A 25,303-nucleotide genomic window follows, 5' to 3' on the forward strand; every position below is an offset into this window, starting at 1 on the left:
TTGGAAACAGATGGCGCTAATGCTCGCTCCCGAACGCGCTAGGCCACAGAACAGAGAAGGCTGGACATGCACCCGCCTTGGGCCAATTGCATGCTGTCTTTCTTAGAAAGACAGCACGCAAAGCCCAATAGCAAGTGATTTAAAAAAAGCACACGCACAAGCATGTGTTTGGAATTTAAAAGCCCTTACTAAACGTCTAGCAGGGCAAAGCACACGCGCTGGCTCAGGCGAGACCTAAAAACAGACACCTTTTTCAAGCTCATGAGCTGAGCTAATTAGGATGGCAAATACTATCTGTTAAACTAGAAATGCTTCCTATAAACAGGCACCAGTACAGCAGTACGGTCACGTGGTCAGAATACGCCCGGTTAGAAACGCTGCCATTTTACATACTCACATTTCTTAGGTTGCCTTTTCATTTATACACAGTGACTTTTGAACCATGCAGGATAACATTCTCTTAATTTGCACTGCTTACATTTCAGCTTCGTAGGCACACTATCGCAATACATTGAAAATTCCGTACAAGAAATAAAGTTCACTGCGCAAATCTTATTTAGGTTATTGTCCGAAAGGAGACAATGCTATCCAACTCGAATAAACAATTACGTCCAGACAGGGGTTGCGACATGGCCACATGGGTTTGATTATAAATACACAACCACTCCCATGTTTAGGCAGAGGAGCACTCAGCTGACACTGTGGGGTTACCAAAAAGTCGGAATTCCAGCTCAGCAGACTCCTGTGCACCAACATGAGGGATTTCCAGCTCTACATCAAGATGTAGAGCCTGATAACACTTACCCGCAGGTAATTGGGAGGTAGACCACCCAGTAGGGATTTGGCAGCTGACCCACCCTAGACAAGACTGGGTTAGAGAGTGCTTGTTAGGAGTACACATATACACAATACTTATATGCCTGCATATATTCACTGTCTTAGCACAAAGGTGGAAATGTTTATCCTTTTCACGGTTATCGTGATGCTAATTATGCAAATCTGTTTCATTCTACTCATAATCGCAGCGCATGTATTTTATGCAAGAATCACAATGCTACAATAAATATTGGAAAGCCTTGCTAAGTATTTCTTGTTTACTTCTTTGGGTATGCATGAGAATCCAAACGAAAAGATTCTAGATCAGTTAACACAATTTCCTTGGGGGCTCAGGGTGGTCATGTTCTAGGGTTGCACACAAATGTGTTGCCCTGTTAAGTTAAGGGTACAGATGGTGCACTGTGGCTAGCATGGACATAGGCCAAACATAACCTGAGGGCGTGCACAGAACCAGTCTGGCACAATGCTAGGGTTTATGTTGTTCAACAAACGCACAGTCTTACCAAAGGAGCCACAAGTCGTACAACTGTACAGCTCTAGAGTTTGTCAAGTCATTCTAAACATATATTAAGGATTTTTTTCTTTTTTTTCTTTTTTTATTTTTAAAATCGGTGGCATGTATACGAATACATTTTAAGTGCATATGGTGAAAGCAAATTGGACTGTAGTGAAAATAGAGTTGTTTTATGTTGAGATTATCTTGCTGATACCAGTAGCAGAACTGGAAATTTACTCAGTGCTTTGGACACACAAGCTGATCTGTCAGCAGAGTGTAGAGCAACCTTAAATCAGTTCATCTTGCTGACACATATGGAGTTCAGTGAGCTAAAGTTCATGGAGGAATGCTACATATTGACACATTGAAAAGACCCTGAATAATCTTAACTCATTAGCCGTTTAGCTATACTCACAATTTGATCTGTAGGTAAGGGGTAAGAATGGGAAACAGCTATTAAAACGCGGCTGTTAATACGCATTACATTTACAACACCACTACTTTTACTATGCATAGCCTTTACCACGCATGATTTTACAACAAGTATGCCTTACTATGCATGCCTTTCCTACGATTTTCGTTGTAAAAGCGGTAAAGGCACATGTGAGTAAAGGTAGTCAGCGCTCTAGACTCGGCACAGAACTGCCTTATTAGTGAATGGTTGTGGGGTGGGGGGGGAGGGGGGAGAACATGTCTGAGGTAAAAATCGTGGGGACATCAAAGGGATCGGGACGTGGCTTGGTGAGTAGTTTTCAGGGCTGGGGGCCAGGTTTTAGGGCTCAGTGCAGGTGAGTTTTCTGGTCAGGGCTGGGGTAGTTTTCATGGCTGGGTTTTAGGGCTCAGGGTGGGATGGATTTCAGGGCTTGGGGGGAGGGAAGAAGTGGTGTAAATGGCTAAGGGGTAGGGAAGAGGCTTTGGATCTGGAGGATGGGGAGGGGCTACAGCGGGTGCCAGTCTTAGCGTTCATGGCTGGGTTTGGGGCATTTTTAGGGCACAGGGCGTGGTGGGAGCGGGCGGTTACAATGCGGGTACCCTTACCACACGTAACCTTCACCATGCATATGCTTTTACCATTCATGCCTTTACAACAAAATGTATTGTAAATGCATGCGTGGTAAAGGCAAACTGGTAACATCCTGCATGGAAAAGGTAACGCGTGGTATCTGTACTGCGTAGTAACCGTCACGTTGTAAAGGCATACGTGGTAGTCGCATGCGTGGTTCCAACATACAACCGGTAATAACACCAGAGCTTTTTGTGGCAAGACATGGATCCTCCGGAGGCATTCGGATGGGAAGCAGATGCTAGAGAGAAATTGCCTGAAAATAGAGGTTTCAGCTTTTATCTAAATAAGTAGTTTCAGGCACAGAGTGTCAATCTGGCAGAGTAACAGCATCTTTCAGAGTTTGGGATCACTTGACAATGATTCAGCATCTATTGCTTTTCCGACTTACAAATTATAAGGCACTGAAGATGTTTTCTTCTAAGACAGTGGACCCCAGCCACTGGAGATGGAAGGAGACTGGCCTGGCAGTTAAGGTTGGACTGTTCCTATTGGAGCAAAACCAAGATCGATTTGCATATGACTTTTCTCTGTCGCGAGTGGCATTGTGGGTAAAAAACACAGGTCTGGAATGTAAAACCGAGCAATTGTCAGTGGATGAGATTAAATCAAGTATTCCTTCCATCACGGTGTTGTTTGGGCGCAGCAACAAGGAATAGATTCTTTTTTTTAAAGGTCCATACAATTTCCTAAATTCAAGTACTTTATTATCAATGTTACATTCCAGGGTTCCAATCTGATCTGAACAGCAAAGTGGTAAAGTGGCACATTTGTTGCACCATTCTTTACTAAGAAGCAGAGATTTTAGTAAAATTGTATGTGTCCAATTCAACTGATTTTGGCACACATGCAGATCCAGAGTGTCTTGCAGTATACAAGGATCCATGCAGGTATCAGATGCACAGAAGTATTTTGAGGTTAAGCTTCAGTTGCAATGAAGCACTGTCCATGTGAGGGGAACGGGGTACAATCAGTATGTTTTAGTGGCAACCTTTATGAATGAATGTTAGAAGACTGGAAAGGAGGCAAACATACAGGTGCCACTGGGGGATGAAACACTGCCCTGGATTTCGAACTTCTGGATGGTATGTCGAGCAGGTGGATTTTGATCCGAGCATCCAACTTAGCTTGCAGGTCAGAGAAGACAAGTACATTCCTGAGTTTGTCCTTGCTCTGTTGCCTTTAAAAGGGCACGGTAGGGTAGCGGAGGGCCTTGGCTTGTTTACTAAAACATGGCCAACTAGTGTAGCTAAGCCCCACAATCGGAGTCTTCAGAACCATTTTCAGAGGAGCAAACAATACCTAAGAAAGCCATCCTGCTATAATGAATGCCAATTTAAAAACTCTTTAAGTCACTATGCATTTACATGTCATGCATCTAAAAATCGCTCGGTACAACTACGTATCCCATTTACAGGCAATCCCAAATGTATCCACACATGGGTACTGAGGCTCACTAGTATATAAAATGTTTTCGTTTCTGATCATAAGATTTTGCCAAGTGAGAAAGACTGGTTTTGAAAGCTGTCCTTTCCTTCCACAGTGTATCATTTTTATTTATGCCACATACAATGCCCAATAAAATCAATAAATCTAATTGGTCAATAAATAATTGTAGAAGGATGAATAGATTTTCATAATCCATCTTGTTAGCAAAATTAATGCCTGGTGCTTCCCCCGCACTTGGTGAGGCAGACAAGTTGTGAAATTCACGCCCTAGTTTCAAAGTAACTCTTTTTCAGTTTCTTGTTACTTCGCAGAAAAAGCTATAGTGATATCTGCGTCTGCCTGAAATTATAAAGTGTAACCTGTATTGGGTTTGAAATTGGTTTAATCTAATCTTATGGCAATCTTGAAACCCTAATCGAAAAAAATGCAACAACTTTCACTGGCATCTATCTACATGCCTGTTCGATCTAAACCTTCATACATTCTACAAAAACTATTCATAGCTTGAGTAACACTTGAAGCCAATTTTTGTTCCTTAATGTTCTGCCAGGCTTTCTATTCTCAAATGCTCAGCTACTAATTTATAGTGAAGGTCTTCAATTAACTTCCATTCAGAACACTTAAAAGTACAGTTTACAAAAAATAATATCTGGCACAAGCTTTGAAGTGAAATCATACCTACCAGCACTGTGAAGCCTTTCCACTCTACCCCTTCAAGGTGAAATCTGCAGTCCAACCTAACTTCAAGAACTGATACATAGGATAAACTGCTCTACCTTTAAAGGGCAAAAACAAAAACTGACAGGACCCAAACGTACCCTGTAAATGCCCCACATATGATTTCTACACACCAGTATTAGACAAAAAGTGTGCTTTGTGCTTGCAGTTAAGTAGCAGCTCTCGCCCAACCACTCAGACTCCACTACAGTCAACTGAGCGATGCCACCTCATCCCTACAGTTCACAGCATTCATGGACAACGCGCCTCCCACCGGGCACCCCATAGTCCTCTTGGTCAATCAGTGCGTTATATCGGATTATTGCAGTGGGGTTCAGACAGTTCTGGCATTTTCTACCCACTCCATGCAAGACATTAGTGCCTTTCAGGACTGTCGAGTAGTCCAGAAAATTGTAACTGCTCCAACTATTCTGATGAGGCACTACACAGCCAAAGCAAATGAACTAAACCAGACTAGTTCTGGCCAGTTATAAGACCGTCTATAGACGGTGCTATAAGGCAGGGGCTAGGGCAACCTGCACCTTCTTTTACTGTTTCACAATCCAATGACGTGTGGGCAGCATAAACACAGTGTTCCTGAATAGCAGATTTTTAACACTGTTTGGGGGATAGGTGGAGAAGTGTCTTATTGCGATATTTTTACTAAAGAAGGCAACCCCAGAAGCCAACATTACGAACTGTACAAATGTCCCTCATTCTCCTTGTTCCATCACCCTAGTTGGTGTTCCTCCTCAATAAGATCCTCTTCGCCGTCCTGACACAATCTCTTTAGACTGCCCAATCTCATTCAAATACTTGACTTTTTACCTTGGTCTACAGACTCCTTGAACACATATTCCATGTGCACCCCTTACACAGTCAATAAGCTATAGCCTACTCTTAACACACTGTCCAGTAAAAACCCACTCCTCCCCATCTGCTCAACTTGAAGCTGCTGTGTGTCAATGTTAGCAGTCAGGTTGAACTCCCACAACTTACAAATACCCACTCCATCTCGTTGTTGAACTTTTCATATCATGTCAATTTTCTGACATTCAATGACCACCTTCTCATGCAAAACAAGTTTTTTTGTCCATGAGAAACCTATCTTTTTCCTCATCAGCACAAGGAAATTCACTAAAATCTTTGCCTCCTTATCTGGACTGTGCCCACTAATAAATCTCATCCTATGATATGACATTCCCTGTGTTGCTGTAGATTGGACCTTCAATGTATTGGTTATGAGATGAGAACTCAGCCAGACCTCTTCCACTTTAAACAGTGAAAATCACACAGTCCAAGGCCAGGTTTAGTGCTGGTGGCACCCTGTGTGACATCCTTTTTAGGGCCCAAACCCTCCAAATGACCTCAATGGATTCCCTCATTACAACCCTCCAACTGCGTCCCTCCTCTCTCCAGAGCCCCTCTCACATGCATTTCATGTTTCCTAGCACTACTCATGCCAGTGTAGGGTGTCAGAAGAACACTTTATATCATATACAGCGACAATAAATCATAAGTGTGTAAAAATCAGACTACAGGGAATGTTACATAAAACAATGAGGATTACAAAGTGTCGGAATCACACCATTCATACTAGTAGGCAGCGCATTTTAAGAGTGTTTTGTCTAGAGAAGCACAAACTCAGAGTTTAAAAAGTTCCAAGGTCGCTGCAGTTGGCCTTAGTCATAAGAATGCATTTCTACCCAAATGAACCCTTTTAGGCAACATTAGGATAATGAAAGGCTGGAGAAAACACATAACGTTCTAGCATACCATGCAGTTTACATAAAGCTCTTGGATGACAGTTCATACGTCACTGTGTTTTATTAGGTTTGCAGAAGGCATATTAACCCTATGCTCTATTTATAAGTCTAAACTGCCACTAGACAAAACTCTGATCTCTCTCCAGAAGGAACAATCTCCAGAGAAAACATTTGTATTGTTGCCTGAAAACTGCTGGACACACAAGGCACTCTGCAGCAGATGTTTTTAAACCCATGAGTTATTTCTTAACTTAGCACCCCTAAGTTCAGCACCAGGCGCGGCAGCACCGGTCGCATCACCCTATAGCAGGCCCTGATACAGCCTTAAGATATACCAGGCATACAAACATTCCCTCTCCACCCTGAACTATCCCCATGACCTTGCCCAGCTCTCCTACTTTCAGGTAATCACCTCTCTCCACGGACCCTCTAATAAGGACTTAACTGCACCCCACTCATACCTCCACCCCCCACCCACTATGTGTATATTATATGATGTAAAAATATGAAGAAGAAATAAGATGGAAAAAATAAGAGTGGGGAGTATTTTTATGTGGAAAGACGACAAAAAAAAAAAAAGACCTGCAGAGTGGGCAAATTATTATTTACTCTGGCGGTATGGTTAAAAAGTGGGAAAAGAAAGTCGCTAACTATGTATCTGCCTTTCTAAGGGTCAACATGTTTCAAGCCGTTCCCCATGGCTTTTCTTACCACCCCACTCCTATTTTTTCATCATATTTTTCCATCATATAATATACATCTATAAGGGCTCCCATGTAATTCATAGGTCGCAGCACGTCGCGTTCTGCAGCGGGACGGGATGGGCCCCGATGATGAAGCATGCCACCAATAGGCAACCCTGGTGGGTGAGGGTTATATAAGAGAACATTTTGATCTATTCACCTTGTGGTGGGTTAGCTCTTTTTGGCTCTTTTTGTTTTTGGTATTGCTCAACCCTACCAAAGACAAAATATCACACAGCTTGCCTTAGCCACTGTACAGAAAACATACCATCTGTGGCACGATTATCTTTTAAACTTTGGCCCACAACAGAAAGGCACACACTGAAATGTTTCTCTCCTGCTCAACTTCTACAATCTGCCTAAAATACATATAAATTGCTGCACCTAACACCTTACGCACCACTATTATCGATAACCTAGTCCTTAGTGAATGAGGTGCATTCTTGTAATCCTGGCAGGCAATCAAAAAGGCGCTCAGTTGTGAAACATGCACCTTAACATCACCCGTCCCGCCTCTCCACATCAACACCAGGTCCCTACTAAGGTTTTGCAGTCTATTTGCCACGCCATTACAACATTAGCGTTTTATTTCCACTAATGTAGACTATAGAGCGTGCTTGTCAATGGTGGTTTGTGTATTGCAACTAACACATGTATTCCAACTGAGAGTGTATTCATTCTGCTGCCTGAATATTGCCTTTCTAACTGCAGTTTCACCTCAACGCCAGTCTAAGAATGAAGCACTGTGATCTATGAGACCCACAAAGGTATTTACTGTATCCACTTGGAAATCTTGGAGTAGTTCCCAGAATCTGCAACGGGAATGTAAACAGAGCATGGGAATAACGGCTCTGATAACATGTTCCAAAATAATCAAAGAATTATTTACTTGGCTGAGTAAAAAAATGTGCAGAACATACTCTAATGTGCCACATAAAGATAAAGTCTGGAAGAGAAAGAGTGCGCCGGCTACAGGATTATGAACTCTTACAAATAACAGGCCGGCATGTCAAATTATTCTCCTGAGAACCTCAAGGCACCTCTTTCCAAGGCAGCAGAAATGTCAGTAGCAAAGCAACTCGGACCCTCTAAGTCTAGAAAGGAATAACCAGGCGCATTATTAAGGAAATTCAGAAAATAGTACAAGTTGTACATTAGTGACCTCCTTGCTTGAATTATTCATATTAACACATGCCTTACAACATGTCGGCTGTGGTTTAAACCCTCTGGGGCGGTTTCAGAGATTGCACTTTCCTGTGTGTTAGACAATGTGGTGCATACCTCATATTTACAGCAATGGAAAGTATTATACTGAGCTGTCATCAATAACAAGCTACCCCTATTAATGAACCTCACAAGATAACGGACAACACGCTGTGTACTTGGTTGAGTTTACACTCTAACACAGTTGTCCAGGTTTCTGTGGACACGGTAAGACAACAATGCCATGTTGCCGTTCTTTGGGGGGGTGGGGGGGGGGGGGGGGGGAGGGGATGTGGAAACCTGTAATTCAGTGATGTGACCGAGTGCTGATCTCTCAGAACACTTGCTTGAGAGGAAACCAGAGGTGCAATTCTAATAACTACAAGTCAAGTCAAAAGCCAAACCGCTTTAGTTAAACACTTTAACAACACGTCCTAGTGGAGTGCAGACCGGAGGCATTACAAAGTTCCACCAATTCATCAACCCCGTACATCAGAGCTGACAAACGCTGCTTTCCAGGAGATTCTTGTTATTTGTACATGTGAAAGTGTCGTTTCGCGCTGTATCGCTAAAGAGCGCGCGTTCCTGCAATCCAGATTGCAGAACATGGCTCCAGTTGCCCTCTTTAGTCTCAAATATCTCTTTAAAGGAAACAAATATCTCGGGACTCTTCTAAGCATTTGAAAGTCCAAAGTGCGCCGCGGAAAAACTGAAGGGTGTAACAATGCACCACTCCCATAAGGACAAGAGATGCAAGTAAAATTGAAGGTCTTAGTCATTTACAAGTAGGTATTATTCATAACACTTCTAACATCCTAGCACCACTGGATTCAAGTTCTCAAAATCATCCCGTTACTGAAGCTTTTCATTCAAGATAAAATGGTCTCAGATTTGTAAACCACAGCGCTAGTTCTTCCAAACAAATATATTCAGAGTAACTGTGCCCCTGGTGGAGGGGCGCCCTGCTCTTTCTCCGCGGGTATGAAGGGGCGGTGTAGGATGCTGAGGCTTGATGCTGTACGAGGAGGGCAGTGCTCATCCCTGAATGGCATATAGGACCCGCTGACAGTCACAGAATAAGGACAAAAGAAACACAGGGTATTTTTCCTAAAAGAGGAGGGCAGAGACAAGTACTACTTCCTCCTCAATAAGCCAATGGGGGCGATGTATTTTACATAGGTTACTGGAGTTAAGGTGTAAAACAATATACATAAAATGTAGACTCAATGTGAAGAAGATCGGCATCGACCAGAAAGCTTATGGATCCTGCTTGAGGCTCCACATCTCTGAAAGAGCCAAGTGAGAGCTTAATAGCTGGAGTACATTTTTGCTCTGGCATGGAGGCAGGAAACCACGACGTGGGTGGGAGCAGGGAAGCTTGAATAGCTCAAATGGACTGAACATTATTCGAATAACGGAGCTGGTTTGTAAATCAGTTGAATAACTTTTATTTGTCTATATAAATCAGCAAAACACTCATTTATTTGGCCAAATCATACCACTCAGTAACAGAAGTACTGTAGGTCTAACCCTTTCTGCAGGGTCATCACCAATTTGTTTTGCCTTCACCCTCCTGTCTTCTGAACCTGGTTTTGTTGCCCTTTAGGACTCTGTGCGCTTTACCACAGCTAACCAGTGCTAAAGAGCTTGGGCTCTCTCCTTTAAACATGGCAGGTTGGCTTATACCCAACTGGCATATTTAATTTATTTGGAAGTCCCTAGTAAAGTGGTACTGCATGTACGCTGTACCTGTAAATTAAATGCTACTAGAGGGCCAGCAGCCCTTATTGTGCAACCCACTTTATTGGCCCTGCAAACATACACAAGGCCTGCCATTGCAGGCTGAGTGTGCTGTTTTAAACTGCCATTTCCACATGGCAAAATAAACCTTTCGCCGGGCCCAAACCTTCCCTTTTAGGTCGAGCCTGGGCAGCGCATTTGCTTCTCTGCGACGCATGCTGTATTGAGGTAGGGACTTTAAGCTCCGCCCACCCTCCGCCCATATTTTTCATTGGCTTGTGTCATTGTCCACTGTAAACTGTGGCTTTTCATTGGGCAAAAGGCTTAGTAGTTCCTCCTTAGTACGGTCTCGTCTCATTTTGTAACCTCCCATGGCGGCCCCCCCTGTTACTCAGTAGGCTTTAATTGCAGCCTCCAAGAGCTATTTTCTCAAATAGCTTTGTCCTGCCTGCTGTTGCAGACAGGACACCCTCTCTCCTAACGATTAAATATAAATAAATTATACCATGCATTTGCAATGCAATAGGTCTTGCATTCGCAAGAGTTTAAGCTATTAGCATCGTAAATGACAGTGTCTTTTATTTATCTGTTTTAAAAACACATAAATAAAAGGCAGTCATTTATAATGCCAATACCTCAAACTCTCATAAATGCGAGACCCATTGCATTGCAAATGCTCGTTTATACTTACAAGTCATCCCTAGGGTAGAGGCCCTGAACAGCCCAGAGGACCGATTATTTTAAAAGTTGGATATGTACTATGTCTTAAATTCGCTTTTCACTACTGCAAGGCCTACCTCGCTAATAGGATAAGATTGGATTTACCATATTACATTTAGGAAGCTGTAACCTCCAATTGGGAGCAGTCGAGTTTGGGGTCTAAAGAATTGTCTTGGGTGCCATTTTAATTGGGTGACTAGGTCACGATGTAAGTGCCATTTTGTGCAATACGGCCACAAACAAACCAGTGTAAAAACCTATAGAAGGCACGCAAATATACTGTCATGTTGGAAACTTCACACACTTTTAAAAGAAGACATTCTTATTTTTCCTAAAACAGGAAGATACACAAATAGTAAACATAACCTAGCATCTATGTATACCTATACTTATCTTTGTTTCCTTTGTTGTGCATATAAATTAAGGATGCATACAACCGCCATAAATTTACGTAGTACATAGTTAGCTTGTTGCGTCTGAAATGTATTTGCTCACACTTGCAATTTAACCAGCTGTGCATGAAACAAACATATGTCCCTTCGGGGTGTTCAGATTCCCAAAAGTGCCTCCCACTGTGAACTGTCTGAGGCGTCTTGACACTGGCTGACATACTGACAACCCACCAACCACAGCTACTCCAGTCTATGTCAGACCAGTCGTGACTTGACTTTCAACTAGCTGAAGCAAGTTGACATTCTTAATCATAAAGAATTAACTTAATTTTGGAAAGTGACACGTGTTTCTAAAGCTGGGTTAAGTCCTTGAGCTGAACATAGCATACTATGAGCACAACTGTGGGTCATCAACAACGCAGTCTTTAGTGACGTGTGTTACTGTGTACGGGACATCCAATGATTACTATCACATGACCGTAAGGATTAAAAGATTACCAACAGGAGGTGACCGGATCATAAGAAATCTTAAAATTAACAAATGACTCAACACAGCTGTCCATTCAGCACAAAACTATTCATTCACTGCTACAATAAATCACTCGGTCCGTGTACTTCAGTCTGCAACAAAAAGGACAGGAAGGAAAAATCATGGTTTCACTTTTTCATAGACGCGTATTCTTTCCAACTTGCTATTAAAGGAGAACATGATGAAATATTTACCTTAAAATGCAATGTTTGCAATAACAGAAAAAAAGGATCAATAATAATTTTAAAACTAGCAAGGCACAAGGAAACGAAAATGTAAACTACAACAAACACATATTCATATAAAAAGAACACCCTTGTGTTAAAACTGTGCAAATAGTTTCTTGGGTAGTACAGCAATGCTAATTACTATAATAAAGGGAACTAAATGCATTTTTTTTTCTTTTGGAAGGTATGTGTAATCACTAGTAGAGGTTACTATTTTACTTTTTCCCAGATAAAGAGGAGTTTGCACAGATTAATAAAAAGGTTTAGCATAGAGACCTTGGGCATGACATGGAGGCTACTGCGTGGAAATGCAGAGACCGGGTGTCCCGGAAGGTGTAAGAATCCAGAGGAAGGTGAAGTCATCTACAGTGGGTTTGGTAAAGGTGCGATTGGCTGGTGGTGGTTTGAATCATCTTCCGATAAGGGAGGAGGAAGAGCAAAAGAGCGGTTGATGAGCTGCAATGGGTGACTGACCAGAGTGCCGAGGGTGTGAGATGTGACACGGGTTTGCTAGCAGCTTTGCGGAGAGGAAACCGATTTGTCGGCTAACCGCTGGTGTCTCTGCTGACACTTGCCCAAAATGTCACTGCCTTTCGTGTTCTGCAAAACATCTCTATTTTCTGTCAGGACCCAAGTCCGATGAACCTTGATTCCTCTTTTCTTTCCCCAGCTCATGCTGCTCCCTTCCAAGAGCAGGACATGATGGAGGTGAGGCTCCTCAAAACGAGCAACTATCGGCTGGTGCTGCATCCTGGACCAATGCTGTACTGCTCTGCAGCTCTCCAACTTTCCTGATGAGGGAGGCATCGTCCTTTTTAACCCACTGGGCGCGGAAGAGGTTGGTGATTCCCTTTTGGATTAGTCCAGCCTGAGAGTCATGTTAGTTTTATCCCTATGACCTAGTGTATGGTCATGCTCACTTATTTAGTTGATAGGGGGATAGAGAGCAAGCAAAGAGATACGGGCACTGCATTCAGGACTGGACTGAGGATAAGGAAAAGCAAGATATTTCCAGCTGAAATGCTAAAATATGGACTAGTTTTGTTGCTGCAGAAGTATATTGCTCTGGGGTACAATGGCTAACAGTAAGGCAACATGTGTTCCATTTGTCAATATTTGATTGAGAAAGGATCTCCACCCCAAACACCTCTACAGAGGAGTTATAGTTACTCTATTTAATTGGTTACTGCAATACAGGGCTGGCGTTACACAATTTTCCAGGGCTGCTTTTGGTTCACAGTTCTGCTCGGATTAGATTTGTTGGCGTCCCACGTGTGTGGAGTGGTGTATAAATCATTAAGCTCAAGGTTTTGAACCATGGAAACCCATTTGTGGCATCTTTAATTTTCTAGTGAGCGTCTTTCATGGCACACTCCAGTATCTACGGAGTGCCGGAGGCAATGGAGCCTTTTTCAGCCTCAAGGCTGGACACCACTCGTGCTGACTAATATTGTACCTATTCGCCCGCATTCCATCTCTCCTGTGAATCAGGAAGTCACACATCAATTATTAAAGGATTCTATTTATTAATCCTGGAATGAATACAATTGGTAGAACTCGAAATCTAATGAGCAGACAAACTACTAGGCCGAAAATTTCAATTTAACAGGTATCAACGACTTGGCAACTTAAAATTTAAAAACGGCCCGCCAGGCCCTATTGTCGCTGCCATCTCACATTCAGAGTTTTACCTTCACTGTGGCAGCCTCATAGATAGTCGGCGATGTAGAGAGGATTCTTGCCCTGCATCTCTTAAAGATACCTTATATTTTTTTTTTTCTGTGAGCCATGTAATGCCCCAAAGCTGGAATCCCAAAAGGCCCCAGTTTTTCTTGCCCACTAAATCCAGTGCTGGCCCTTCCAGCGAGCCTGAGGTAATGTAAAGCAAGACTACGTGTATAAGCACTGGAGTGCAAATGACATTACATCAGCTGATCCATCCACTTCAACACAAATCATATTGCAAAGGTTTGGAGGATGCCACCAGTGTTTTGTTTTTATTTTAATAAATACGCAGACGGCAATAGTGAGAGATCATCCATAATTTACAAATCTGTTACATGTTGTTTTGCATTTATGAAATCCCTCAAATCTAAAAGGTTTGCCTTTGTAGTGTTAGAGTCAAAGGCTGCCATGTAGAAAACAAGGACTTGTATAGTATTTCCAAGAAAATATGCTCTGCAATGCTAAAACGAGCTCAAGTGAATACATTACCTTGCTGTCCAGTTTTTTCATTGTAACCAAATCCAGGGATTTGAGCGAGTGTCCAGTTGGCGTGATAAAGTAAAGGCAGACATGGATCCGTGAGTCGTGGTAGTTGAAAAGTGAACGCCTAATTTTTAATTCTTCTTGAAGATAATTTTCAAACTGCGTGTCGATGTAATCCACAACTGGTCTGTAACTGAAAAGAAAGTGTGGATGTTAACTTCAGTTATATTTGCAAAAGTTATTGTAGTTTCATGATGTTCTCCCTCCACCCACAAATCAGCAATGAGCAGGACAAACCCTTCTTAAATGACCCTCAGCCTCGCATGTGCATAGTTGGTCATGTTGCCACAAACCTTTTGTTTGCTGTACTGTAAGTTCGAAAAACCCTTTGAGGTATATATCTCAATTTGAGACTGAACACGGTTGCAAAAACCCTCACTTTCCCACGCTTACTCAAAGTATATGCACTTTCCATTTCACTGATAGGTTATCTAAGAAACCAAAACAAATATTAAAGTTGCAATAGGTGTAACAAAGAATGATTATGACCCACATGCGGGCTACTCCTAAGGACATATTTTTCAAATTCCTGTTTTCTGCATGCTGGTGCATACACTGTTTCCCTCTCACATACTATCTCATTCTCCTTCTCCTCTGACATCTCTACAACGACCTGACCAAATTCTTCAAGATTTTCCATGCAGTTTATATTGGATTTGAGAAGATGGAATATGTTGCTCTGAATGGGAACCTTTGCACCTGCAGTAAGCTCCTTAAATTTGGGCCGAGAGAGACAATTTTATGCTCCATGAATATCTTTAAAGGGCCATCTCTAAAAAAAAAACACAGTACGAAGACTCTCAACCCCCGCTTATTAGTCTTCTTCCTACAACATCAGATAAAGGATAAGGTTGTTGGAGAAATAAAAAGATAAATGACTTACAGAGTTATCAATGAGCAGCACTGATGTGATGTGGTCAAATGTGTCTGGTAACAATGCAAAGGCTAAACTGGATTTTAATCTTTACAATATCCAGAGAATCTGTACTTTAGGACGTGGTGCATACCAGTAAGGACAGGAAAGTGTAAGTTTGATTTCATTTCCTTTGATTTGGTCATGCAAGTCTGTAGAAGGCCCTTATCAATTCAAAATGGAGGCTAGTTGTTCTCTCTTGATGAATTTGTTTGATGGGTGGATTTACTATTAGATCTTTAGATATGTACTTCTCTAGTGGTGGGTCCCAGACTCCATTTCCAATGCATAGAAATTGTAGTTGTGCAAGAGTTTTATTTTCAGAAAGTGGAAGGGAGTGTTGTCACCTTCTGTTTAGAATTGGATGATGGAACTATCTCTTCCTTCCACAAATGAACAGGTTATGTTGATTCAAAACAATCAGAAGAAACTTTGTTAAGGTAATTGGAGGAGAAATCAATTCTTTTGTTTCTACTATATTTATATCTACTTATTCACAGCGACTAATATAGCCTAATGGCTCTATGCTTCTGCGATGTCAATCATGTAAAGGGTCGGTTGGTACTGAAAAATGTCGGTTAAAAATCTATTGTGATAATCTGCAATGCTACCACGTCAAAGAATCAGTAGGATTCTGTGAATCTGCCTTCCATCAAATACACACAGCAAAAATACTTCCACTTTGGCAAGAAGTCAAAAGTAAAAGAAATCATGTGTCACAGCTCAATAACTGTCCACCCTACCCTTCTTCTTAGCACACTGTGTGCCAAATTTGATGAGAGGGAGACAACATAGCTATCAACTGGATGGGGAGCACAGCCTTACCTGGTCAGACCAGCCACAAAGACAATCCTACCTGACCCCTCTCCTCCCTACACGCCCATTGGAGGGATGAAAGGGAGAGTGCTGGAGATTTAAACAATCTGTTTAAAGGTTAAAAGACATGGCCACTCACAAGCCTGCATTCTGAATATCAGATTTGTCACCTTTTAGCTCGATTTCAAATGGATATTTAGTCACTGAGGTTGGGACAATCATTAAAGCCCAATAGACTTAAGGTTCCCTCCCAGGGGAAATATGTCCATGCGACTGTTAAAATGGTGAAGGACAGGCTTAAATGGACAATTAAAAGGAATCTTGTCTGGAGAGTTTCTATTAGCTAATAAACATTGAAAACTGAGATTTTGATAGCTGAATAATTATTAAGAGGGCAGTAAAGGGGATTTATCTTCCTCCACAAGGTCCAGTGACAAACTAAACCATTCACTCTTACACAAAATCTACATCTAGTTTAGAAGCAAGAAGTGCATGCAAGCGCAAGGACAATTGCACATGTACTGGAGCCAATGAAGTGGTCACGAGTCAAAGATCCAATCTAACACCTGAGCTTCAAGTCAACATGCCACTCCATTTTTCCATGGATACCTGGTATAAGGGACCAGACAGCATGCCTACCTCCTTGTTCGGTTTCATGTGAAAGCTGTAAGCATAAACTTGAGTGTAATTAAGAGGAGGCAACAGTGGACTGACAGAAAAGATTCTAAAATGTGCTCTCCTAGGGCTCGACTGAGAAATTGGAGGGAAGCAATGAGCAGCACGCGAAGAGCTGTGTGTGGAAGTTCCTAGATGTAAATGAGCCCAACAGCAGCATGTGCCCGTCCTAGCACAACTAACAGAAGCTACCTATAGACATATAATAGTGCATGGAGGCTTCTAAAGGTACACAACAAGCTAAAGGCTGGCAGTGGTGCTATGAACAACCATAGATACCCCACATATCAGACACAGGTGACACCCTCAAAGACAATATGAGCAACTAGCCTCCTCACACCATGAGAGGGCCACCCCCTTAACCATCCTTTTTGGGGATTCCCTTTATCTAGGGTTCCTTGCCCTAGGTGATGACGGAATAAAAATAAGGGTTTAAAAAAAAAAAAAAAAAAAGAGGACAGGTCTCCCGACTGCAGAGCATCAGCTCTCTCTACCTCAACATTCCTGCTCTGTGCTAGTACGACTGATGGTATGCAGGGTTCGCAGCAGTGGTACAGGGCAAGATCACAGGTTTAGTATTGAGGGTGAAACCTGGAAGAGACCAGAGGCGGGGGTTTCTGAACGTAGTCTGTAGTGCAGTAACTTCCCCCTCCTGGGAGTCCTGAACGCCTAGAAGCCAGTGGAACCTAACACTGGCAGTACAGAGGTATGTGCAAAAAAATCAGTTGATGGACAAAATGCCGAACAATGTCATACATTCACCCCAGTACAGAGATCTAGGCCTAAAACCTTTGTTTTTTTTTGCACAACTAACTGGCACCTAAAGCAGACCAAGTTTGGTCAAATGTTTGGGAAGGAGACACCCAGAGACATGTAAAGAGAAAACATTGTATGTCCATCTTTTGCAGCGAGTAGCCAGGAATATTTCGAGTTCTTTTGGCTCCTCAAAGTAGTTTGCTTTCCTGTCCTTCAATAGTCTCAGTTTTGCTGGACCCACAAATGAGAAGAAGAGAATCATTGATTTCAACGTATTATTTTGAACCAAGAATCCTTTTCTGCAGAGCACTGTGTCCTTCGCATAACCCTGGGAAATTCCAATTTTTTATCCTTTCCAGTGTTTTTATGGATCTCTTTTGACTGAGGATTTTCTCGGTGTGTTCGTATCTCAGAGGCCTGAAAATCATGGGACTAGGAGTTTTGAGGTGTTGTGAGGGTCTGGAGGGAACTCTATGAGCTCTTTCGATTTCAAATTCCCCTTTGAAGTCCATTTTTAGAACTTGTGATATTTAATTTTCTAGAAAAGTCTCGCAAGATTCGTAGTCCTTCTCCGTTTGTTGTGGTAGATGAAAAATCCTGAGGTTTCCCCTCCTATTTCTGTCTTTCAGGTTTGTGATTTACTTTGATTGATATCTTTTTTCATTGGTTTATAGCTTTTTCTGTAGAGAGTTGGACTGATCTTCAACCCTGCTGACTCTACTCTCAGCCTCATTTACTCTTAGTGTTATGTTTTGGAGTTCTTTCCTGAGTTTTTGCATATCAGCTTCTAAGTTGTCCGTATTGGTCTTAGTTGAGCTAGCTATCTCATGTAGGGCATTTAGTATCTCCAAGATAATGTCCATGTTTGCTATCTGTTCAGGTCTTGCTTTGGTCGGAAAGTCCAACGCTGGTGAATCAATTTTCGTCCTTTCTTTGATCCGGCTCATGTTCTCGGTTGTCTTTAGAATCCCTGTCTTTGTTCCTGGAATCCTCCATATTTGCAATCGTAGTTTGTTGTTTTGATAGGAGTGCATGTTTATGGCCTTGGTGTCCTGGAGTTTTGCTATTGGTGCTAGGGATAAAAGAACCAGATCAAGACAGGAGGACCGTGTGCAAAGAGCCCAGAATTGAAACTGTTGTGAGCCATGCAGCAACTGCTCTCGCTCATCACTGACTAGCTACTGGTTGGTACTGTTGATACTGTTGGTACTGGCAATTTGTCAGTAATGGCTAACTACAGGTTCGTCATGTGGTACCAGTTCTCCTTATTGGCGTGGGGCTTTGACGTTTGTATGCCTTTGTGTACCCTAGAGTGCCTTGCAAGCTTGGTAAGCCTTGCAACCCTTGTGAGGAAGATTGTAAGAATCATGAGGGTTGTTGACACAGGGCCGCGAATTGGCAGCAGTAGTTGTTTGCAGGTCTACGCTGGCGCATTCTATTAGCCCTGTTAATGTTAGGGCGAAGAGATCGATCACGCGGGCCTCAGACCCCGGGCCACAAAAAGGTAGTGGACAGCAGATATGCCCACGTAAATATTGAGGTGTTGGAAATTCACTGTTACATCTAGGACAGCACATTTAGCAGAACAATCATCAAACAGTTGACAGAATCATCTGGTATTCATAAGAACAATCGGGGCTTAACAAGGCATGCTTGGGATACCTGAGATTCAGTAGAATAAGCAATCATTTGGTCAGCAATCAGCAAAAACTGATAAGGATCTTAATCTCGGATGTACAATCTCTGGTGCTTAACCTTTGACGTCTAATCTCTGACAGACTTATTGAATCTGTGGCATCTCTGAAGGCTGTTCCTTTTTGGTCTTTGCAGTGGTATGGCCGGTTGCTTTAGGTGATTTAGTGAGCTGTGAGCTTAGTAAGCCTTGTGCATTTGGTTGGGTGCAGGGTTGGGCACACAAGACTGAAATGGCCTGATCTCCATAGTGAGAGCGATGGGTCAGTGATGCTGCACTGAGCGCTGTGCGTATGCTCAAAGTTCCAGTAGTTGGAAATAGAAGTGGCAGCAAGAGCCTTAACAGCGCTCGTCTTGGCTCGTGTAGGCAAGCGCTATGACCGCGCAACGCACAACGGCCATAAAGCAGTCTTGTCCAGGCCCCACAGAAAGTTCAGCAACAGTGGGCATCAGTGGGCAATGAAGGCAGAGCAAGCAGCGATTTGGGCGGCGCGAAGGAAGAGTGCTGTATGCAGTGCAGTGAACTATCCCGGGTCTTTGTTAGGTGTACCCCACGTTAGTTAGTGTAATGGGCTCTTTGTCGGTTGAAAGCTCTTTATTGGGTATTGCGTGACTATTAGAGGATCAGACCGGTATTACGCCAGAATAATCTTACCACAGATTTAATTTCGGTCTGCGTCCACACCACAGGCCACATCACTGACTGGTCTATTTACCAAAGACATCAGAGGGACGTTCAATCGGGTTCTCCTCTGATCCACAGATCTTCCACCAGAACACAGCAAGGACATCTTTAAGGTATTCGGATTATTCATCAGCTAGCAGAGTCAGCAGGCACAGGGCTCTGCAGGAGGCGCCATTTTGTTTCATTGGGTGAATCGCTTCTTGATGCAACACTAGATGGAACCAAAGGCACCAAGAAGATACTCGTGATCGGTCTTTACCTCCAGCTGTTGACAAGGCATGGGAAATATACAGCAGGCTTCAATAATCAAGCCACTGATCGCCATTTTCTCATCGTTGCGGCGGAGCTGCTGAGTTTAGCAGCCATCTTGTCCGGGCTCAAGCCACACATTGGAATCTTGCCAACCAAACTCACCGTTTATCATTCCAACAACTGATTAACCAAAAAAAAAACCATCATTTGAATTGCATATTTACAGAAATGCTAATTACAGCGCTTCAAATGCACGAGTAAATGGTAGGAAATGCTGTGGAAATATATTACTACTGTAGCAACTACCATCATATTTGATTAAAGAATCCCAGAATATTCGACTTACCTATCATCCTTATTGATCTGGTCTCCAAACCCCACAGTGTCCACTATTGTCAGCTTGAGGTTCACGCTGCTCTCTTGGAGGTCGTAGGTGCGCGGCCGTAAGCGGACTCCGTTCTCGTAGTGGCTGGCCTCTTCCGTCTCAAACGTCGTGTTGAAAAGCGTGTTCATTAAGGTGGACTTTCCAATCCCAGTTTCACCTGCAATAAAAAGAAATGTGTGCTCAGGGTCAAATTCTGTGTCGGCAAAGGAAGAAAGTAAACTTAAAATTTGGGGACACATTGGGGTAGAAGCGCACTCACCTAAACCCACAACAAAGCAACCTTACTATGGCCATGCCCCCAAGCCACCCCTGGCAGACAATCGAGCACGCCAGATAACGAAGCATCTAAGGAAATGCATCAAGTTGTTGTCTTGATACATCCGAACATAGATTGAACTATGCAGCATACTAATGAAACAAGGTATAAGAATGTTTTTTCTTCGTTTTCATTTTATTCAAATTCAGATGAATTCCTATCCGTGCAATATAGCTTAAGTAAAGAGTAGTCTATTGAAAATATATCAGTGTCCTGCGTCTCTTAGTCATAGTCGAGGTTAATGAATTAAATAAAGGGCCTTAAGTTATCACTACTGTAAAGCAGCATTCGCCAGGTTTCAGAGAAGCAGCCCTAAATTGTACACTACTACTTGAATTGTGCACCTTATTCCCACTCATGAATGCACACATTGGAAGTCGTAAAACAGCGCAGCAGGTTCATGCACGTACTCCTTACTGCACCTTTCTCTGATCCAGAATACCTGAACAGGTCTAGATGTTCCCGGACACCTCTCTACCCGAGAAACTGAACAGCGGAGCTACGGGTTCTAGGTCAATGCGTTGAAAAATATGGTTAAAATAGCTGCCCGAGCACATGCCTGGGTTGCCCAAGCAAACCTACAATGATAGATTTAGAGGCTTTGTGCACTTCTGCTAGCATAGGGTACCAGGTTGGACCTCGCACACAAAAGATACAAGCACTGGCAATGGCAACAGGTCTGGCCTTGGTAACTATGCAATTTGTGTGTTTATTTCTGCAAGCATATCATATTGAAGTGTAATTGCATTTATATAGCGCTTACTACCCGCGAAGAGGCGTCAAAGTGCTTTTTTGGCGAGTAGCACACTACTCGGAACCAATAAAGGATTACCTGGGAATACCTGTGGCACTTAGGACATAAACTGCAACAACAAGGCGATGGATGGAAGCCTAAATTAATCTCAGCTGCTGGCAATCATTTGGACCATATTTCAGTCTATCCTTTTTTGCTCACCATGCCACGGTGTATAACTGAGGCAAGGAACCCTCCAGAAGGAATCACAAGCAACCGCAAACAGGTTTAGACCTACTTAGGTTTCATCAGCAAGGTATAGCCTGACTCCTACGGCAAAGTGCATTAGCGTCGAGCAACCCTCTTGGGGTGATTCGTTTGCATTTTATAAAATGAAAAAATGTATGTATATACAGTGAGAATGGAATCCACATCTGGCCATACCTGTCGCACTTAAGGCATAAACTACAGAAATTCAAACATTCCATCCAGCACTTTTTTATATTTTAGTGCAATGTCCTAAGTGAGACAAGTATGATCAGACGTGGGTCCCTTTCACACTGTGGCACTGGAAGCAAGCCATACCGACTCATTAGCACTAATGAGGGCGAAACCGGCCCTAGGTTGCTTGTGTTCTGGTTCAGAGAGGAGCAGGCCTGGCAGTTCGGGCTGGACTGTTCCTATTGGAGCATATGACTGAGTCCAAACTGAAGTGGCATGGTGTGCAAAATAACGATGAACTGGGATGTGGCCAGAGTAATTTCCAGTGGCTGAGAGGAATTCAAGCATTCCATCCATCACTTTTTTTGTATACTTCAGCAATTAACAGGCCTCAGCACACCCTCATTATAGTTATTCCCAATGAAATTTTAAATTCAATGCGTCTTCCTTTGGTACAGCCCACAAAGAACTTCAGATGGAAAAAAATAGCATCCCTGGCTATCAAGGGGATCACTCTCAGCAGAATGAATATCACAGCAGCACTTCTGGTGATCCACAGACTGGGAGAAGTGATAATGAATATTGTTTATACTGAGAATGTGTTCAAACAAACAGCAAAGAGGTCACTCAACACTAGGTCCCTCAGAGAGATGAGAGAATGTGAAATGTTTGTATTAAAGCAAGTGCAAAACTCCGGAACACAGGGCTACATGCTTAGCGATACACATCGGCTATACTCTAATCCATATTCATAACTCATACAAGACAGGACAGGTTTGAAATTGACGTGATGCCCGGATCCTTTGGTATTTTGCCCAGATATAAATGTTTTTGGGGATTGCGCATGTAAGTAGGTCAAAGACAGGCCACCTTATCAAACAACCTTCTCCAGTTGTTAATGAAGCGCCTGAAAACACATTTGAGCAAAGACCTGCAATATAGGCCTGCGACGCAAGGCTCTCGGACAGCGGCACTTATTGCAAGAAGGCTGGGTCAGTTCATTAGCCGGCATGATGACCCCTCAGATTCGGCCTTGGTTATGGGCCCAGCAGGAGTCTGAACTCAGAAAGCCCTGTCCCCCTGCACGTTGTTGCAGATCGAAAGCAGATATCAAGGTGCAGGTGCTGCTGAAAGGGTCCCGTGTTTGGAAAATACATCGGGACGAATTCAGCATCGTTTTCAGTGGGGCCCAACTCCTTGGCAGGGTGGACGGGGTCCACCCTGTGAAAAAAGTGGGGGATGCCGTCCACCCACGTGTACCCCCGACTCGTGCCCTGGATTTTAAAATTGGTTCACCCGGAGGCCCGAGGCCGCCTCAAAACATTGGAGGATGTGGAGGCAGCGAGGACCGTTCACAGCAGGGTCTGCAAGGCAAAGAAGGACATCATCTGCGTAGAAGGCAAAGCGGTTCTCATGCCCTTCACTCCACCTCCATACGTGCACTCCACGAAGGAGGCGCACCAATGGTTCGATCGCCAGTGTGAAGAGTAGAGGAGACAGGGGACAACCCTGCCTAGTCCCCCTTCCAACTACGCCGTTAACCTGGTCCCGTACTGTGGGATTTGAGGACAGGACCCAGATGATCCCACAAAAGCGAGGGCCAATCCTGGCACGAGTCAGCATATGCCCAAAGAATCCCCAGTCCACCGTATCGAATGCTTTCTCAAAATTGACTAGAAGTAAGGCCAGACTGGGTGGAAGGAGATGACGGTGGACTAGACCCACATGAAGGAGCCGGAGGTGGTGTCTCTAATTGCGGGCCGGCATAAAGATGCATTGGTCTGGGTGTATTAGTATGTGGAGGGCCTGCTTAAGGTGGGTGGCCAGAAGCGTGGCGAAGATCATTACCTCACCAATGATGACGAATATTGGATGATAGTTGGTTCAGGTGCCCGAGGGGGCGGTGCCATTGGAATTACAACAATCGTAGCAGCATCTATCGCCTGGGGAAAGGCGCCCTTCTGTGTTACTATAGAGGGCAAGGAGTTGGGGAGTCAGAAAGTCCCGGAACATTGGGTAGTACTCTGCGTGTAATGCATAAGGACCGGATATCTTTCCGGAGGCCACCGCAGATATGGCTGCTTCGACACCCACAACCTTAAAGGGCTCCTCTAGTATCTAAGCCTTGGTTTGGGACAGGTGAGGAAGGGGCACGTCATTAAGAAACTGGGTGGCAGAATCAGAGTCTGCCCGAGGTGATGCCGCATATAGGCGGTAATAGTAGTGGTCAAATGTTTGTGCTATCTCCAGTAGAGTATGGTAAGTATTACTGAGTTCATCATTGATTTTAGGCACAATTGTGTTCGCCTGCAGATGGAAGGCCAGCCAGTATAATAGCTTCACATTTTTATCCCCCCACGCATAGACCCTGCCCGCGGTGCACTTCATAGGTGTTTAGCGGCTTCTAGTGACTGGAGACAGATGCCCTCATGCAAGAGGTTCAGTTGCCGGGGCACTTTACCATGGAGGTCGGACACTAGGCTTTCCTCTAAACAGAGGGCAAGGGCCTCTAGTTGAGTGATGTGGGGGGAGCAAGCTCACTCCTGTGCACAGATTCGCCCCTTGGCCTATCCCCTCATGATCGCCTTACTGGCGGCCCAGAGCGTGCCATGCTTGTTGAGTGAACGTTTGTTGCATTGAAAGTATGGTTGCAACTCGGCTCCAAGGGCCTGGACATAAGATTTATCTTGAAGATACCATACATTAAGGTGCCACATGGGGCATGGGCCATCCCTGGTGGAGCAAAGGTGAAGAAAGAGAGAAGCATGATCCGATACACTACAGGGGAGGATCTGATCATGCAATATGGCGTGACAATCAAGTGACAGCATGAAGACCAGATCTATGCGTCAATGGGTATGGTGCACTGTAGAGATGTGTGAATTGACGTTGCAGAGGGTTCCATATCCTCCACATTTCACAGAGACCAAGATCAGTAGCCCAGTCCGGTAGATGACGAACTCCAGCATGTCGGGTGCAGAAGCAGGACCAGTGGCATTGACATCTGGGACAGGAACTGCATTGAAGTCACAACCTATCAGCGTCAGCCCCTGCGCAAGATCTAGAAGGATCTTAGATAGGTCATGGAGAAAGGCATCCAGAGCCTCTGGGAGTGCATAAACGCATATCAAGTTGACAGTTTAACCCTCAACCACTCCGGTGATCACAATGAAGTGGCCCTGGGGGTCTTTGATGTCACAGATGACAGTTAAAGGAAAAAAGCGATGTAATAGGATCACCACTCCCCTGGGAACCCTGAGCAAAGCCTGAATGGAAGGCTATCATAGCCTTTACATCCCAGAAAGGGCCAATGGTTACCCAAGAGGTGGGTCTTCTTAAGCATCAGGACCTCTGGGAGGTGTCGGTGTGGGAACTCTAGGACTGCAGTGCATTTCACATGATCTAGGCGTCCGTTACAGAACTCGTAGGGATGCCTGACCTGGGGAGAAAGAGCTTTTATGTGGGCATAGTGTGTGAGGGTGTCACGCT

The 25,303-nt window shown here is 43.7% G+C and overlaps 1 protein-coding gene across 3 annotated transcripts in view; it reads right to left on the reverse strand.

The window, feature by feature from the left end:
* SEPTIN8 (septin 8) overlaps positions 1-25,303 on the reverse strand; it is a 311,451-nt gene that overhangs the window by 128,520 nt on the left and 157,628 nt on the right. For all 3 annotated transcript variants that reach the window (XM_085618057.1, XM_085618055.1, XM_085618056.1), the window contains exons 3-4: positions 20,286-20,481; positions 14,097-14,283 (exon numbers count right to left, since the gene is read on the reverse strand). In XM_085618057.1, the coding sequence (XP_085474183.1) occupies positions 14,097-14,283; positions 20,286-20,481 (383 nt within the window). The remainder of the gene's footprint in view (positions 1-14,096; positions 14,284-20,285; positions 20,482-25,303) is intronic.

Source organism: Triturus cristatus, chromosome 7 (assembly GCF_964204655.1).
Source record: "Triturus cristatus chromosome 7, aTriCri1.1, whole genome shotgun sequence".
NCBI classification, from domain to species: Eukaryota; Metazoa; Chordata; class Amphibia; order Caudata; family Salamandridae; genus Triturus; species Triturus cristatus.